General features: G+C 57.6%; 2 protein-coding genes across 2 annotated transcripts; one reads left to right on the top strand and one right to left on the bottom strand.

The window, feature by feature from the left end:
• The first annotated feature begins 19 nt into the window (after positions 1–19).
• Prdx2 (peroxiredoxin 2) lies at positions 20–3,313 on the top strand. The gene is made up of 6 exons (XM_005336204.5): positions 20–172; positions 646–750; positions 844–997; positions 1,560–1,682; positions 1,844–1,974; positions 2,985–3,313. Exons 2-6 carry the CDS (start codon positions 648–650, stop codon positions 3,068–3,070), a joined length of 597 nt encoding a protein of 198 aa, XP_005336261.1. The 5' UTR covers positions 20–172; positions 646–647; the 3' UTR covers positions 3,071–3,313.
• A 1,801-nt stretch (positions 3,314–5,114) lies between these two features.
• Positions 5,115–6,958, bottom strand: Junb (JunB proto-oncogene, AP-1 transcription factor subunit). Its single transcript, XM_005336203.5, has one exon. It carries the CDS (start codon positions 6,654–6,656, stop codon positions 5,613–5,615), a length of 1,044 nt encoding a protein of 347 aa, XP_005336260.1. The 5' UTR covers positions 6,657–6,958; the 3' UTR covers positions 5,115–5,612.
• Positions 6,959–17,440: the final 10,482 nt, after the last annotated feature.

Raw genomic sequence — 17,440 nt, 5'->3', positions numbered from 1 at the left:
CCTCCCTTGCCGGCGCAGTGGACCTGACCGCTCGGCTCGCCAGCCCCGCCCCAGCCCGGCGCGTCACGGTTCGGGCGGTGCATAAGAGACTCCGCGGCCCAGGGCACACTTGGCTTTGAGAACTCGAGTCGGTGCGTCTGTTCTTCAGCGTGTCCGTCTCTTGCACACGCAGGTATGGACACTTGGTGTACATCTGAATGGGGGTGAGCCCCCTTCCTGAGTTCTGGCCCTATCAGGACCTCCCTGCTGGCCGCCTTTGTTTTCCATCCGCCATAGTGGCTGCCTTTGTCCTTGCGAGGGAAACTGAGGCCCCAGACTTGGAGTACGGCCCGATAGCCGGGCTCCCCACACCCTGCTCCAGAGGTTCTCGACATCTCCTCTGGACCGGGGCTTGCGCCACCGCGCTCAGGCTCATTCACTGGTGGGGCCTAGGGACAGTGGCCCTGCCACTTTTATTCTGCTTAAGGGGGCGGGTCTCCGGCAGCCTCCTGGCCTTGTAGAACCGGCAGCGGGGAGGGTGAGTATGAGCGCCGCGGCCTCCTCTGCTCTGTCTCTGTAACTGGGCCCAGCACGCAGTGTGACCTTGGAAAGGGAGGACAAAGGGTCTTCCCTTGTGCACTGATCGGCGCGGGTCTTGGCTTTCAGTCATGGCCTCTGGAAACGCGCACATCGGAAAGCCCGCCCCTGACTTCACAGCCACCGCGGTGGTGGATGGTGCCTTCAAGGAGGTCAAGCTCTCTGACTACAGAGGTGAGACGGCCTGGCGGGGGGTCCAGGTGGGGGCGGGGCCCACGGATCAGAGAGGCTGGGTCCTAATTTCTCATCTGTTTCCCTCGACCCCAGGGAAGTACGTGGTCCTCTTTTTCTACCCACTGGACTTCACTTTTGTGTGCCCCACGGAGATCATCGCTTTCAGCGAACATGCTGAGGACTTCCGCAAGCTGGGCTGCGAGGTGCTGGGTGTCTCTGTCGACTCTCAGTTCACCCACTTGGCTTGGTAGGAGCAGGGACCAGGGAGGGAGGATGCAGCTAAGCTCATACCGTAGAGCCAAGCCTGTGGCCTCCCTTTCCTCATCTAGAAAAGAATGGAAACAATGACTCCTAAGTCCTTAAGGATGGATGATGACAGTAATTAACATTTGGCAGCTAGATGCATGGCCCGTGAAGTTGCAGATGCTTTATCTCTCTCAGTTCTCAGAAGACAGGCTGTATTGTCCTATTTCATGAAGGTGGAAACTCCAGTTCACCAAGTGAAGGGCTGGGCCCCAGGACACAGACCGAGAGGAGGATGGGGACTCTGACATTAGCTCTCTACTGCTACTGCTCCAGCCATATGAAGCCACTTGGCTGGACATGGCAGGATTCTTGTCCCAGCTATGGGGATATAGCCCCTACACCTCCAGGGTGGGGCGGGTGGGGCTTGCAGGACCTGCTCTGAGGCCCCTTATCTGTGGTTTCCAGCACTCCCACTCCAACCCTTATCACTCTCAGGCTCATAGGGTGAGGACCCTGCTTTGTCAGACATCCTGAGGTCCCAACCCGGTCTCCCCTATCTCCAGGATCAACACCCCGCGGAAGGAAGGAGGCTTGGGCCCCCTGAACATCCCCCTGCTTGCTGACGTGACCAGAAGCTTGTCCCATAATTATGGCGTGCTGAAAAGCGATGAGGGCATTGCCTACAGGTATGGAGGGGATGCACAATCCACTTCTGGGAGCCCTGTCCCCAGGATGACCCGACCACCAGCCCTGTCCCCAAGATGACCAGGCAGTGGGATGGCGTTCCCTTCCCTGGCCCTCGAAGTGGGAGCTCCCAGCTCCTTATCATGAACCATCATGTCCTCAGGGGCCTCTTCATCATTGATGGCAAGGGAGTCCTTCGCCAGATCACTGTTAATGATTTGCCCGTGGGGCGCTCTGTGGATGAGGCTTTGCGGCTGGTCCAGGCCTTCCAATACACAGATGAGCATGGGGAAGGTAAGTGGATACACACATTCATGTTCACGCATGAATATGACCTTAGCTCCACTGTCAATCACTCGGACACTCACTGCCTGCCCCTGCACCTGTGTGGAATGGATGTTAGGGCCCTAAAGAAAATTCAACTCAGGGCCTTGTCTGCAGGAAGTTTCCATCCTGGAAGTGGTAAGGTCAGGTGAAATGCTCCAATACAAGAGCAGGCAGCAAGGCTAGGCAGAAGCCTGTAATCCCAGGGGCTCAGTAGGCTGAGGCAGGAGGATTGAAAGTTCAAGGCCAGCTTCAGCAATTTAGCAAGGTCCTAAAAATTTAGATAGACCCTGTCTCTAAGTAAAATATAAACTGTAGTTCAGTGGTTAAATGCCCCTGGATTCGATCCCTGTTACAAAAAAAAAAAAAAGAAGAAGAAGAAAGAAAGAAAGAAAGAAAAAAAGACCAGGCAGCTGGGAGGAGGTGATAGAGATCTGTAAAAGTCATTTGAGAAGGCATGTTAAAGATTAGAGTACCTTCCCCTCACTCCCTTGTGGTGTTAGGGATGGAACCTAGGCCCTTGCACATGCTAGGCAAAGATGAGCCACACCCCAGCCTGATCAGAGTATCTTGTTTTGTTTTTTGGTGCTGGGGATCGAGCCCAGGGCCTTGTGCATGCAAGGCAAGCATTCTACCAACTGAGCTATATCCCCAGACCCAGAGTATCTTCTTATGTGGAAGAGAAACCCAACTCCAGGTTCCCCAAGTCCATTAGGGCCAAGGGAGAAAGTGGATTAAGGGGGCCAAAAAAAAAAAAAAAAAAAAAAGTGAAGGCCAGAACAGGAAAATGTCAGCTAGAAGATACTGCAGCTGAGCTGAGCTTGTGGGGGCTTCTCTTTTAATATGCACATTCTTGGGCCTGGACCACTTGGTTCTAGCTTTGTCTTCTGCAATCTAGGATCTGGCATGCCCTCTGTTCGTCCTCTGAGCTTGATTATGGGGCTTTAGTCTCATGTGTGCATCCCTGTATCTTTCCACAGTTTGCCCCGCTGGCTGGAAGCCTGGCAGTGACACAATCAAGCCCAACGTGGATGACAGCAAGGAATATTTTTCCAAGCACAACTAGGCTGACAAACGGGCAGTGAGCCTGTGTCCTTGGATTCCATCTGTGCCCCTACCTGGGTGCTCTGTGCTGACCCAAGAAAGGCAGGAGCTGCCCCTTCCAAACTCCATAGTATGAGGGAGGGCTGGTAAACTAGGCCAAGGCTTTCCACTTTCTCATCCCCTACATGGGATCTGGTTAATAGTGACCCCTTTCTATCCAACTGGGTACAGGTATATAGGTGACCAATAAAGTGTTAGGAACAGATATGACTCTGTGTTGGTGTGTTTTATCAGGCTGGGCACTTGCATCCTGGAAAACCGACCCTGTGTTTACTAATTTTCACCACAAGGTGGCGGCCTTACTTCATGCATTGCTGACTCCTTGCCTGAGAAGTTTCCAAAGGGCAGCGGAGGATGCTTGGTGCCCCTAGGAGGGGGAATAGATTTCAGAACACCCTACATCCTGCCACATGGCCATGCATTTCAGCATCTATACCATACCATCGGCCAGTCTGGGTTCAGATGTCATTTAACAGTTGTGCTCTTCCCTGGGAAGGAAGATTACCAGCCCAGATGACTGTGCAAGTTAAAAGTATGTGAAGTTCTAAGCACCAGGCTCTACTTAAGGCCCAGTTAACAGTTACTAGAACTGGAAGAATTCCTGTTAAATCCAGTCTTATGGGGGAAGAAGGTGGGAACCCAGTCCTGAAAGCAGAACCAGCAGTGGGAGCCTGAGTTCCATTCCCAGTCCCAAGGAAGGGCTGTTGGTATACCCCTGCTGTGGGAGGGTGAGCATTACTTTAGGAGGCAGACATTAGAAGTAAGGCAGTGTTCCCAGGGGGTGCAGTTTTGATGATGCATGTATTTAAGCTAGTGGCTTTGTCACTCTGAGCCCCCCATTTCTTTCCAAAGAACAAGGCTAATATGCTCATTTAATCTATATACCTCTAGTAATACTGCTACTCAGGCAGTGTTAAGGGTCAATCATCTCCCTTGGAGGTTTTTCTACTTTTTCTTGTGTGTGTGTGTGTAGTGTTGTTTTTTAGTGGTGATGGGACTGGAACCCTGGGCTTCTCTCATTCCTGTGCAAGTGCTCTACCACTGAGCCACACACCCCCTCCTGTATTTATTTATTTATACATGGATTAACGAAAGTGTCTGTTCTGCCAGCCCCGCCGCAATGACCTGGTTTCTTCTCTGGAGGGTTCCAACTTCCAGGCCAGCCAGACTCTACCGGGGCACTCCAGCAGTTCCCGCCTCCTCCCAGGTCCCAGCGGTAGAACAGGGGGCATGGCATAAGGGTGGTGGTGGCGCCCAGAGGCCCAAGTAGCCGCCCTGGCAGGACCGGACCTGGCAGTCGCCCCGCTCTGGCACCCGGGAGGGGAAACTGGCAGGCGGGCGCCGCCCTTCCTGGCGGGAGTTGTGGGGGACGGCGTCGGCAACCGCGCAGAGGCAGCGGCAATCCTTCGCCCGGGTCAGATCAGACAGGGGGCGTGGGCGCGGCGGGACCCAGGCGCCAGCCCGTTGAGGGAGGCTCGGGGGTGGCTCCTAGAGTCCAGGAGAGAGCAGCCCGCCCACCGCGGGCGCTCTGGACCCAGGCCTGGGGTTTTCCGGGCCCAGGCAGCCGCCCGCCCGGGAAAATCCCGGCCCCCTTCCCGGCGCCGCGGCCCTGCCGGGCAGAGCGGGGGAGGGGATTCCCGGAATCTGCCCAGAGACCGCGGTAGCGTCACTGGGCAGAATCGGCCCATATATGGGCAGCGCTTCCGCTGCGTCAGCGGGGAAAGCCCCGGTGCGAGCGGCCGGGCGGGGCCACGCCTGCGCACCTCGCGTCCCGCCCAGAGCGACTGCCCCTGTGCTGTGCTTCTTGGCGGTCCCTCACCCGTACCTTCCAACTCCGGAGAAAGGGGACCTGGAGAGGGTTGGACGCCCAAGCTGGGACCTTAAAATGCCTGGACAGAAAAGGAGGATACACACAAAAACGAGACACAAATCAGCAGTGGGGTGGGATAGCCCAGTACTCTCCTCCCTCCATCCGCCCGGCTTGGGAGAAATAAAGACAACAGAAATTAATAAAGAACCTTTTTTTTTAATTAAATAGATTCAATAAAAAGAATAACACACACATACACACATCTTAAAATAAATTCTTTAGATATCAAGTGCGTGTTTCTTTTCCACAGTACAGTGCAGAGGGGGGAGTGCAGGGGGCGGAGGTCCCCTCCCTAGTGTCCCCGCGGGCTTGAGTACCGGGCGGCGGGGCCAGCTCCGCCGCAATCGCCCCCTCCCTCCCCTCCCTGTTAAATACACAAATATATTATATTCAATATGAATCGAGTCTGTTTCCAACAGAAAAAAAATACAAAAAAAAAAAAAAACGTGGAAGGGGTCCTGTAAACGTTGAGGTGGAAGGACTGGGCGCAAAGCTGGCGGGCCGGAGTCCAGTGTGGTTTGCGGCATCCCAGGCCTCGAGGCGGGTGCCCACCGCCTGCCCCCTCTCCCCCTGTGGGAGGCGTGCACCCAGCCGTCCAGGCTGGGGGGTGTCCGTACGGGGGTGGGTGATGCGCTCAGAAGGCGTGTCCCTTGACCCCGAGCAGCAGCTGGCAGCCGTTGCTGACGTGGGTCATGACCTTCTGTTTGAGCTGCGCTACTTGCTCCCGGAGAAGGCCGGCTGTACTCGACAGGCCCGCATTCTCGGCCTTGAGTGTCTTCACCTTGTCCTCTAGGCGCGCGATGCGCTCCAGCTTCCGCTTCCGGCACTTGGTGGCCGCCAGCCGGTTCCGCAGCCGCTTGCGCTCCACTTTGATGCGCTCCTGGTCTTCCATGTTGATGGGGGACACTGGCGGTGTGGCGTCGCGGCTGCGCGCCTCCGGCACGGTCTGCGGTTCCTCCTTGAAGGTGGAGGCGCCGCGACCCAAGCCCAGCTGCGCGGGGTGGCCACCAGCAAAGGGCGGTGCGTGTGGGAGGTAGCTGATGGTGGCCGTCGGGTATGAGCTCCCGGTCCCGACTGTGGCCCCGGCGCCTCCGGAGGATGCGGAGGCTGGGGAATAGCTGCTGAGGTTGGTGTAGACAGGAGGTGGCTCCTGGCCAGCATAGACTCCCCCGGGCCCGGCCGGGGGGCCACCGCTGGCTCCCAGAGACACGTTGGGAGGTGTCACGTGGTTCATCTTGTGCAGGTCGTCCAGGGCTTTGACAAAGCCGTCGGCGAAACCCTCCTGCTCTTCAGTGACGCCGCCCCCTGTGCCCCCTGCACCTCCGCCGCTGCCACCCCCGCGGGGGTAAAAGTATTGTCCCGGGGGTGTGGGCGTCGTCGTGATCACGCCGTTGCTGTTGGGGACGATCAGGCGCTCCAGCTCTGAGGAGGCGAGCTTCAGAGATGCGCCGGTGTCCGAGCCCTGGCCGGAAAAGTAGCTGCCCGCACCACTGCCCTCAGGGCCGGGGGCCCGTGCCCCGGGCGCTTTGAGACCCCTGTAGGGGTCCGCCAGATTGAGCGCTAGGCTCGGTTTCAGGAGTTTGTAGTCGTGTAGAGAGAGGCCGCCCGGGGCCCGACCGTATCCCGCCGCTGCGTAAGAGTCGTCGTGGTAGAAAGGCTGTTCCATTTTAGTGCACATCCGGGCGGCCCAGGCGGTCTGGGGAGGGTCCCTGCGGGGCCGCCCCGGGCCTCGCTCCGGCGGGTGCCGAGCTGTCCGCGGCAGTGGCCGGACTGGGTGTCTGGTCGCGCGTCGTGAGGGGCCGGCACCGACCAGGAGCAGCCAGCTGGCAGCCTTGAGCGAAAGCTCTGTCCTGCTTCCCGAGCCCCTCTCACCCTCTCTGGCGCGCTGGATTTCTCGGCTTCGCTTCCCCCAGCTCCCCGCTCCCTGCTGGCTCCGAAGCTGCCCGGCTGCGCTCAAGGTCCCAGCCGCTGAGTCGGAGCCCCAAGCCTTTATACCGCGCTTGTCAGCTGCGGAAGTGCGTTCCCATTGGCCGACGCCAGAGCCGGGCCCCCGCGCCCCCCTCTGGAGCGTGGGGAAGGGGAGGAGGCGGCTCGCGTCACTGTCAGGAAGCGCGTGTCCTTGTAAACAGCGGCCACGGGCCGGGTAGCTCGGCGGGGTTGCAGGGGGGAGGGGCTCGAGGGACCACGGGGTACGCGTGGAAGGAGGCTTTGAAAATCCGAGGCATAAGCGGGAGGGACTTCCGAGGAGGTGGATGATTCCCTTGGAGTTCACCAGGGCCGATTTAAGGACCTGGTACATAGCGGGTGGGGAGGGGGTCCCAAGATGGACCGCGAAGGGTCTGAGGGACCCGGAGTAGCTGAGAGGTTGAAGGATTGCCAATACACTTCCCCAGAAAGTAGGGAAGGGAGATTAAGCCCGATAAAGTCAGGAGGGGTGAGGAGACTCCTGATCCCGAAATTAACTGGGGGTCCCAGGCAAAAAGGGGTTGAGGGACTGGAATATTCACAGGAGGGAAGAGGGGAGAGATCATAGGGGGCAGAGCTGCAGGATCCATTATGCAAGAAATGAGTAGGGTTTCTTTCTTTGCTTCTTTTTTTCACGTGTGTGTGTGTGTGTGTGTGTGTGTGTGTGTGTGTCCCCCCAGGGATTAAACCCGGGGGCACTTAATTCCTGAGCCATATCCCCAGCCCTTTTTAATTTTTTACTTTGAGACAGGGTCTCACTAAGTTGCTCAGAGCCTCTAAGTTGCTGAGGTTGGCCTCTAACTTGAGATCCTCCTGCCTCAGCCTCTCCAGCATCCAACCACTGTTCCCGGCATATGAATAGGGGTTCCTGAGTCCATGGAAGAGTCTGAGGATTCCCGCATAAGTGGGAAGGAGAAGGAATTGGGGGAATCTAGGTAGCAGACAGTGAGCAAGAATCCTAGGGTACAATGAGATGTAAAAATATGTGGGATAGAAGAGGGGGACGTGTTTGTCAAAGGTGTGATCTTCTGCAAAGCCCTAATGAAATACAGTTAGAAGGCTGGGGCACACATCTTAGGAGCTAAGTGGACAATGACATGCCACAAGAGGGGGCTTTGAGGATCCTGGAGAAGGTACTGCTGCATCTTGCATGACTGGAGTTCTCCTTTGTGGGTGACTGTTTGGCACCTGTATACTCTGTCCCCCATCCCAAAAGCCCTCCCCTAGTGACGCGGGACTTGTCCGATACCCTGTCAGCTCCTGGAGCCTAGACCCAGCCGGGCGGCCGGGGTGCGGTCGCCCTACCCGACTCCCTTCCTTAGAAACAGGCTGGGGAAAGAGCGCCGAGGCAGGAAGTGTGGCAACAGCCCCGGGGGAAGGAGCCCGGCCCAGTCTCCGTCACTCGGATCCTACGGGACCTTGTGCCCCGCCCTGGGTCCGCCAGCATTCTGCTCTTGGCCAGAGGAACCTGGGCATGCGACCCCGGTGGAAGCCTGGGTGAGCAGAAGTAGCCCAGCCACAGAGGCCTCGCCATCCTTTCCCCCCCTTCAGTATAATGGTTCCGCCCGCGGCTCCGGCAGACCACCGCGAAGGCAGGCAGCGTGGGGACTGTTCCATTGGCCCTCTGGAGGGGGTAGCAGCCGGCCTGGTCGCCAAGGCAACAGGACAGAGTCGGCGGGCGGGACTGAGGGAGGGGCGACCCCCGGAGTTTCTCCCCGACACCCAAATTAGGGAATAGGAAGGGGTGTGACCAGCGCTGTCCTGGGGCCCCAAGCCAGGAGCCAGGAGCCCTGGTAGCTGCCAGGTCCCAGGGCGCGCCCGGCCCCCGGACGGCTAGTCCCGACCAGCCCTGGCCGCCGCCCCCGAGGCCCCCACGGCGGCCCGGCCCGGCCCCGCCCAGCCGTTCTGGGATTGCGTGCTGCCAGGCCCGGCCCGACCCGACCCAGCCTGGCAGGTCTCCGCCTGCCCAAGGGCCTGGGTCGGACTTCGCCCCCGGCCCGACAGGGCGCGGAGGGGGCGGGCTGATGCCTCCAGGCGTCCCAGGCGCCTGGGCAGGCTGGCACCGTGGCTGTGCGGCTGTCTCCTCCCTCGAGCAGGGTGCGCTTCCCTTTGCCAGGAGGTCGGGGCTCCTTTCTTCTCATACCCCTAGGGGTTGGATACCCCTCTCTCCTTCAGGTGGGCCAGGACCCACTTTAGTCTGGAGGTCTCTTCTACCATCCAGAATATCTAGAGGAAGGCTCTCTCCTTCGCCAGGGTGTCTCCCTCATCTGAGGGCTCCCTTCCCACCAGTCCAAGTACACCAAAATCCAAGGGGATGAGAAAACCCACAGCCTCTTCCCCGGGAGGGCAGAGTGGAGGTTTAGATAGGCTTCTAGTTAGACTTAAGGTGGGACTTCCAAGCAGTTAGTAACCCACAAGAGCAAGAGCTGAGAGACCAAATCTCTCCCTCTTTCTCAACCTCCTGGGCCTCTGTTTTGTGGGAGGTTGGAAGCTTTTTTAGGGTAGAGAGAGGCTGAGAACAAGGGCTAAATTGCCTTTCTGAGGCAGGCTCAGAGCTCACCAAGCATGGTGGAGAGAAGGAAAATGAAAGATGAAAGAAAAACCGAGCTATGAGAGGACCGGGGAAGTCCAGTGGAGCAGTGGCACTTGGAGGAAGATCCCAGAAGAGGCTGGGGAGGGTCCCTGTGACCCCTAAGTGCCCCTCCCATCTTCCCCTCGCTTGAGTGGCTCCCCTCCCCCGCCCCAGGCTCAAGGGAGATTCCAGAGGCCGCTGAGTCTGGCAGGCAGGCTGCCAGGCCTGTGTCTCCTGCCCATGCTAATAACTGCAGCTGACATCTGGCCTGGCCCGCAGGGAAGTGCGGGCAGCGTTGGGGGGCTGGGCAGGGCAGGCTGGAGGGCAGCACCTTGGGAAGCCAATATGCAGGTTCCACTGCCCAGGAGTCCACAGTGAGTCATTAGTGGCCAGAGCTGAGGCTGGCCATGCCAGAGGGGAGCTCTGGAGAGAGGCCAGGCAGTCCCAAAGAGGACTGAGAGGAGGACAAGGACCTAAAAGCAAGAATGGGTGTACAGGGAAGAGGGCCAGGACAGGGAGAGATGCCCAGAGAGACACATGGAGGCTGAGGTAGTGTCATGCAGACAGACAGACTCAGAGACACTTAAGACCGGCAGACAGACTAAGAAATAGTAATTATTATTTTAATAGGTAACACTTATATGGCTCTGACCATGGGCCAGACACTGTTCTAAGTGGCTTTCATAAAGTAAGTCACTGACTGCTTCCAACAGCCCAGCAAAATGTTTGCTCTTTGTATCCCCATTTAACAGATGAGAAGCGGAGGTGCAGGAGATTGAGGAACTCATCTGACGTTCCATAGCTAGAAGTGCTGTCTGCCTCTGGAGCATTAGCAACTCTATTGTGGATGATCACAAGCAGACAGGCGTCTGTGCAGTGCCAAGCGCATGCCAAATTCTGTGGGTCCTTTTGCACAGGGTCTTCTTCCCTGGGGGAGAAATGGAGCTGGCTACAGGATGAGGGGACATGGTGTTTGCGGGCGAGCCACCATGTTGAAGTGGGGTCGCGCCATGCACTCTATATGGGTGTTTGAGCAGGGGGTGGGGAAAGGGCCAGCAAGGGAGGGCGGGGGCCCAGCCAAGCTGGTACAGCCGGTTCCAGGCCCCTGCCAGTCTCACCCTTGTGGCCTGGGCACCACCCCCTCACGCCGCCCCGCTGGCGCCAGGCCTGCCTGGTGAGGAGGGTGTGAGGATAGCCCCCTCCCCCGCCTGGCCTGGGCGCTGAGATTGGCAGCTGGGTACTGCCCAGGCTCTAGGCTTCAGACCAGCACCTGGCTGAGCAGTCCCTGCCCAGGCTTCCCCCATTCCCTGGGGCCTGGGGGACAGGGTAAGGAGGAAGTTCACCCACCCCCACCCACGGGTCTCTCTGGGGCTTTTGGTCTTGGCACGGAGGGACTTCTCCTTCTTATAAATAGTTTGATGACCCTCCTCCTCCCTGGCTCCACTGACCAGCCCCTGGCAGGGCCCTCACCAGGAAACTGGGCTGGGGGCTGCCCATGAGTCAGCCAGTGGGCAGGCCAGAACAAGAACCCACAAGTCACAGCACCCAGCCTCCCGCGTCCCTGCCCCTGGGTGTGGACAGGCGCCTGGGCCAGAAGAAGCTGAGAATCGATCCCAGAGGCCCTTCCCCAGGAACCCCTAGCCTGCCAGCCACTCCTCCCCAACCCCTGTGGTTTTGGGGGTCCCTCACCCCCTCTCCCAGAGAGGAAGCTGCTGGGTTTCTTGGAAGCCGGCTCTTTCTTCACACTGACTCAGCTGGGCATAGGGGGAGTTTCCCACAGTGCTGTTGGTGAAGCTGGGGGGCCTGAGCATCACTGGGATCCCAGGTGTCCCCTTTAATGGGAGATGTAATGAGAAGACACCCACACACCGCAGGGTCTGAGGCTGTGCGCTGGGCCTCCAGGGGAAGTGGAGAGCAGCAGGGAGGGAGGGAAGTGGGGGTGATATTTGGGGAGAGGAAGTGCCAGGATCTCTGGGGGGCAGAGCAGAGCCTAGCACCCCACAGAACCTCAGCAAAGTGGGGGGGGGTGAGTGTCTGAGTGGCTTCAGAGTAGGCCTGTGTGCACGGCTATGTAGGCTGTTTGAGAGTTCATAACCCATCATGCCTGTTGTGCTCGTGTGTGTGTGTGTGTGTGTGTGTGTGTGTGTGTGTGTGTGGTCTGTGGCTGATCTGTGTGTGTGAGAGAGAGAGGGACCCAGAGAAAAAAGAGGTCTGTGGCTGCTTTGTGTGTTCTGTGGTTGGTTGTGTGTGTGTGTGAGAGAGAGAGAGAGAGAGAGAGAGAGAAGTTTATGCTTGGCTGATGTGTATGTAGATTATAACTAGTCTGTGTATGTGTATGGTTTGTGGCTGGTGTGTGTGTGTGTGTGTGTGTGTGTGTGTGTGCACGCACTAACCCACAGGGTGTCTCTGAGCCTGTATGTTTATGACTACCCAGCTGTGGCCATCCATGCCTCTCTATGCTGGGTAAGACCGTCTGGCCAGACCATGTCTAGAATGTGTCAATCTTTCTGCCCACATCTACCCACTCTGCCAGTGGGTTCAAAGTGTTCCTGGCAAGGTTCATGTCTGTAAGGTCTCATCTCCCCTCAAGTGTGTGTGCCATAGCTGTGGTAATAGGTGCCTAAGGCACTTGGCCGTGGTATGTAGGTGACTGCTCTATCCACCTATCCAGAGGTGTGTGTTTGTCTCTCTAGCCTCTGGGTGTCTGCTCTAGTTGGGGCATCGAGTGTGTGTTTGTGTGTGTGTGAGTGTGTGTGTGTCTGTCCTCTGGTGTCAGGACCTGACAGTGCACATGGATATCTGCACATCTCTTGTGTGGCTCTCAGGGTGCCTGTAATGAGTGATGGTACCTTATCTCGGAGCCTATCCACACTCGCGTATTTTCCGCGTGTGTCTGATGCATAGTTAACTGTGCATTTGTCTAGCCCATGTGCAGAGCTGGTTTATCCATGCCATGCATGCCCTGCCTGTATGTTTTTGACCTGTTGGTGCCTCTGCCTGTTTGACAGTGTGTATAGATTTTTTTTTTAAGTGTTAGGAATGGAACCCAGGACATTGCTCATGCTAAACGCACACTTTACCACTGAGCTACATCCCTACAACCTGAGCCCCTCTGTCTTGCTTGAGTCAGCTGTCAGTGTGTCTGTCAGCCATTTCTGGTTCTCTTGCCCAGATCTACATCTGACCCTGTGTGTCCCTAGCTGGCAGTCTCTCAGTGGGATTTGTGCATCTGGCTCTCTGGGGTAACTGTGTGTGTACATTCCTGCAGCGCCACCCCCTGCCCCTCGCCCCCAGTCTGGCCACCCTGGGCCATGTTTACTCTGCCCCCAGCTGATGTCTGCCCTGCCCTGGGAGGGGCTGACCCTCCTGTCTGTCCAGCCAGCAGTCCACAGGATGTTCCCGAGACGCTGTCTCCATCCGACATCCCCTCCCTCTGGCCACCCGCGGGTCAGGACCCAGGCGTCCAGGGCAGCGGGGGTGGGGCTGCCGCGTGGGGGGGTCCCTGTCAGGGCAAGGGAATGAGGGTGGGGGGCAGGGCAGCGACGGGCCCAACAGGTTCCGCCTCATTCCTGCTCCGCCTCTCACTTCCTGGGTGCTCGCCTGGGGCAGGGGGTGGACAGAATGAACCCCATGGCCTCAGAGCGCCTGGGTGGGGCATGGAGCACTAGCTTCTGCGGGCACCTGGACATTCAGGGTTGAGGCAGGAGGAGCCCCTTCACTATCCCTGTGCCCAGTTCTGGATGCAAAGCGTCCCATCTATTATTCATCTAATCCTCACAACAACTCAATGAGCTAGACATAATCACCTCCCAGTTCAGACGGGGAAACTAAGGTTCAGACAGCATGAGGGCAGAGACTCGGCTGGAGCCCCCTCTGAATGCTGCTACCCGAGACCCCCAGCCAGCTCACCAACCGCCATCCCCCTCCTCTCTAAAAATGGTACGTGCAGGGTGGAGTACAAACCCTGCCCGTGAGGCCGGCTCCAGGGGGCACCGCTTGCTCTGAGTCAAAATGGGCCCCTGGATGAAATGAATAAGAAAACGGCTTTAACCGTTTCATCGCCACGACAGGCTCTGCCAAAACTTCCTGTGGGCTGCGTGTGCGCGCGGGTGCGCGTGTGTGGTGGGGGTGCTGGAGCTGGGTTCCCGGAGGCCTGGGGTGGGGTTGGGAAAGCGCCCTAGTGACCTTGGTAAGGGCCAGCTAAAGGGACTCAGCAGCCGCCTCGCCTCACGGCTTCTCTCTGGAAGGGGAGCCCCTCCCCCGAAGCTCAAGGTCCCCAGAACTTAGTTCTCAGTGCCGGCTGCCTGGAGGGGGTCCCAAAGTCCCCAGCCCCCTCCCAGGGGCCTGAGTCACACGCGGGGAAAGCCGCGAGGGGTGAGTCACAGGGGCTAAGAAGAGGGAGCGAGGTCGGTTGCGGCCAAGGGACCCCCGGGCTGGCTTGAGTCACGCACACCCAGGCCTCGCTGACCCCCACCCCCTTCTCCGGAGACCGGGAACGGGAAGCTCATTGTCACTGGACTCGGGAGCTGGAGGAAGACAGGAAGTGAGGAGGAAGCACGCGCCCGGCTGCGCGGGAAGCTCTGGTTTCCATGACAACTGGGGGGGGTCTCAACTCCACTGAGGGGTTCTCCCCCAGCAGGGACTGCCCCCCACCATGTGCTGGGGAAGCCCCGGTGCGCTGGGTCGAGGGGCCGCAGGTTTCAGGTCGGGCAGGAAGGGGTTAACGGCAGCCCCCTGCGGGTTTCACCCGCGCCCCAAAGTCTCCAGTTGCCGGCAGGGCGGTGCTGCGCCCCGCGCGCCCCCGCGCCCAGCCCCCGCCTCCGCCCCCGCGCGCGCTCGCACGCACGCACGCACGCACGCACGCAGCAGGGCCAGCCTCCGTCCTCGCTCTTGCACGCACGACCGCGTCGGACTCCACGCACGCAGCGACCCCTGTCGTGTTTCACGTCACGCACGACGCACGCGCCCCCGCAGCGCGGGGAGGGGCCCTCACCTCCCAGAGCTTTGGGACGAGACGCCCCTGCGCCTATCATCGCCTCCACCCGGGCTACTGTCTGGTGTGATTTTGACACCCCACTTCTCCTGCTCCCCCCGCCACACACTCAAGGTCACAAACAACTCTGACCCGCAGTGTCACACAGACACAGGATACACCTGCCACACGCTGGCAAAATCCCTCCTAAATTACGCCAGCCTTGCGGCAAACAGGGACAGGATCACAGCACTGTCACCGACCCACACGGAGAGGAGAGGCAGACTCACACAGGCACATGGGTCACAAATGGCTTGTGATAGGGACACAGGAATTTACTTTTGCAGACACTGATAATGGTGCACCATTGAAGCAAAGTAGAACACCAATACCAGGGCTTAGATTGTCATACAACCACCCCTCTTGTATGAAGACTGTGGCAGCAGAGACACATGGTAGAGACAAACATAGGACGGTCATGCCATTGTCACAAGATGCACAAAGTAGGTTACAGTGGCAGAGATAAAGCCACAAGGCCACACACATACTCAGATTGTCCAAGTGGTGTGGACAAACCAGGACACATGACCGGGTTACACTATCACAGAAGACACATGATAAACACAAAGTAGGACATGGTCACAGGCACACAACCTAAGGCCATACTGAGGCACTGATTGTTACACACTTCTCACACAAAGAATGACAAGGAGCTGGCTGTGGTGACATTCCTGTAATCCCTGCTACTCAGGAGGCTGAGGCAGGAGGATTCAAATTCAAAGCCAGCCTAGACAATTTACATTTTATTTATTTATTTATTTATTTTTATGTGGTACTGAGAATCGAACCCAGTGTCTCACACGTGCTCTCTACCACTGAACCACAACCTCAGCCCCCAGCTTGGACAATTTAGCAAGACCCTGTTTCAAAAAAATAAAGCTATTAGGGACGAAGCTCAGCTTAGTGGTATAGTGCCCCTGAGTTAAAAAAAAAAAAAAAAAGTTAACAAAAAGGATTGGGGATGTAGCTCAGAAGCAGAATCCTCCTGAATTCAATCCCCAGTACCAAGAAAGAAAGAAAAAATGGATGGATGGATGGATACTGAAAAATGACACCCTAGAGAAGCAAGTAGTAAGTACGAATACATAACAGATGAAGACAGAATGAGACAGCCACTCAGACACGGGCTATACACAGATACACTTGGTGCATCATCCCAAACCTCGATGTTATACACAGACAAAGATGTTAGTCACTCCCCCAATCCCTGAAGCCTCCCCCACCATCAGATCACACACAGATACCCAGGTGCACAAACTCCAGGGCCTCAAAACACAAGTGGTCGCAGATGCCGATACACACTCAATCACATCTACCAAAACAAGCACAGGTCCCATGGATTCAGCACAGAGATGGGAGAGGGGCAGGATAGGAGTTGCTGGCAGGATGTCAGTATCTGGATGTCAGTGTCGGGGGGCCTGCCAGAGTCTCCCAGGGTAATGGCGCATGGGGTCCATCCAGTGGCTCTGGTCAGTCACTGGGGAGGAGTCCTGGGGTCCTGTCCTCCAGTTGTGGAACTCAGGGTCCTTAAACCAGCCCTGATGACTGGGTCCCTGCCCAGATGTGCAGGCTGGAGGGGGCGGGCCAGGGTCCAGCTGTGGCCGCAGGGAGGGGCTGAGTCACTGGCTTCCCAGCAGTACAACCCAGGCTGGGCCCAGCTGTTCCTGGAAACAGGCTGGAGAGGGTGGGGTCCCCCAATCCAGCTGGGGGCTGCTGACCCAGACCTGCATACTGGGGCTCAGTCCCTCCAAATAAAGGCCTCCGGACCACTCCTCCAAACTTCGGAGGCTCCCTGTCCCTAAAACAGGTTTGCATCCCTCCTCCTAGTATGGGGTACCTGTCCGAAATGAAGGGTTTGTGCCTTTTGTAGAAGATACCCAGATCCCTTCCCAGCATGAGGCCCCCTTTGTTGCAAAACAAGGATTGCTGGTTTTCCCACTAACATGTGCACTCCCTTCTTTCCCCCCAAATGTGGGACTCCCTGCTGACCCAAATAGAAGGTTGTGACTCCTTCCCCAAATGGAGAGCAGGGGCCTTTCCTTTAATCTTGGCTCCCTAGACATTTGGGATGCCCATAACATCAGAACTAACACTAGAATAATTTAAGCCAATTCCCCTAAATATTTGGATTCCCATATTTTCCCTAAACATCAAAATCCCGTGACCCACCCCCACCCCAAATATTTAGAGGTCTGGCAGGTCCAGCCCTCCATTCTTTTAACAGCCCTGATTCCTGGCTCACCTCCCATTGCTACCTGGGGGCAGGGTGATTTGTTTCCCCCTTTGGGCAGCACCCTTTCCTCTGTTAGGTGCAGGACGGGGAACCAGCAGCAGCTGTTCTCACGCCCGCCCGCCTAAAGCAGTCCGTTTGTAAGCGCCAGCCCTAGTCCCCTTCCCCTCTACCCTCCTCCACCTGGCTCCCAGAGGCTGGAGTCAGGAAAACAAGAAAGGGGTTGTGGGGGTGTGGAGCAGCCTCCAAGACTCTAGCGTGCGTGCGGCTGCGCATCTGAGTGGGCTGCAACCGGGTGTTTAGGGCTCTAGGGACTATGTTCATGTGATGGGCGGGGGACTGTTGTCACCCTGCCCACCCGCTCTAGGACAAGGTCACTGGTTCCAGACTCTCGGCGTGGATGGGAGTAGCGCCCCTCCCCTTCGATCTGGACCCGCCCCCAATGCAGAGCCCGCCCCTCCCTCTGGGTACAGCTAATAACCTCTAATTACTGCACATTACCCCACCCGCCTGCAAGGGAGTGGCCCCGGGGTCAAAGGGCGCCGGCTGGTGCTTTACCCTCTTCCTTCAAGGCTGGGTCCACCTAGAGCCACTAATTCCTCATCTGCAAAACCGGGAATTAAAACAACACTTGACACGTAGGGTAGTGGATTTAAATCAGCG

This window comes from Ictidomys tridecemlineatus, chromosome 2 (genome assembly GCF_052094955.1).
Source record: "Ictidomys tridecemlineatus isolate mIctTri1 chromosome 2, mIctTri1.hap1, whole genome shotgun sequence".
NCBI lineage: Eukaryota > Metazoa > Chordata > Mammalia > Rodentia > Sciuridae > Ictidomys > Ictidomys tridecemlineatus.
This window is presented reverse-complemented; position numbering and strand designations above follow the sequence as displayed.

Bases quoted from the DNA above. Each gene is read 5' to 3' on its own strand.
- Prdx2 (XM_005336204.5), top strand. From the start codon at position 648: ATGGCCTCTGGAAACGCGCACATCGGAAAGCCCGCCCCTGACTTCACA. The intron at 998-1,559 runs GTAGGAGCAGGG...CCCTATCTCCAG, and splicing joins CAGTTCACCCACTTGGCTTG to GATCAACACCCCGCGGAAGG. The intron at 1,683-1,843 runs GTATGGAGGGGA...TCATGTCCTCAG, and splicing joins GATGAGGGCATTGCCTACAG to GGGCCTCTTCATCATTGATG.
- Junb (XM_005336203.5), bottom strand. From the start codon at position 6,656: ATGTGCACTAAAATGGAACAGCCTTTCTACCACGACGACTCTTACGCA.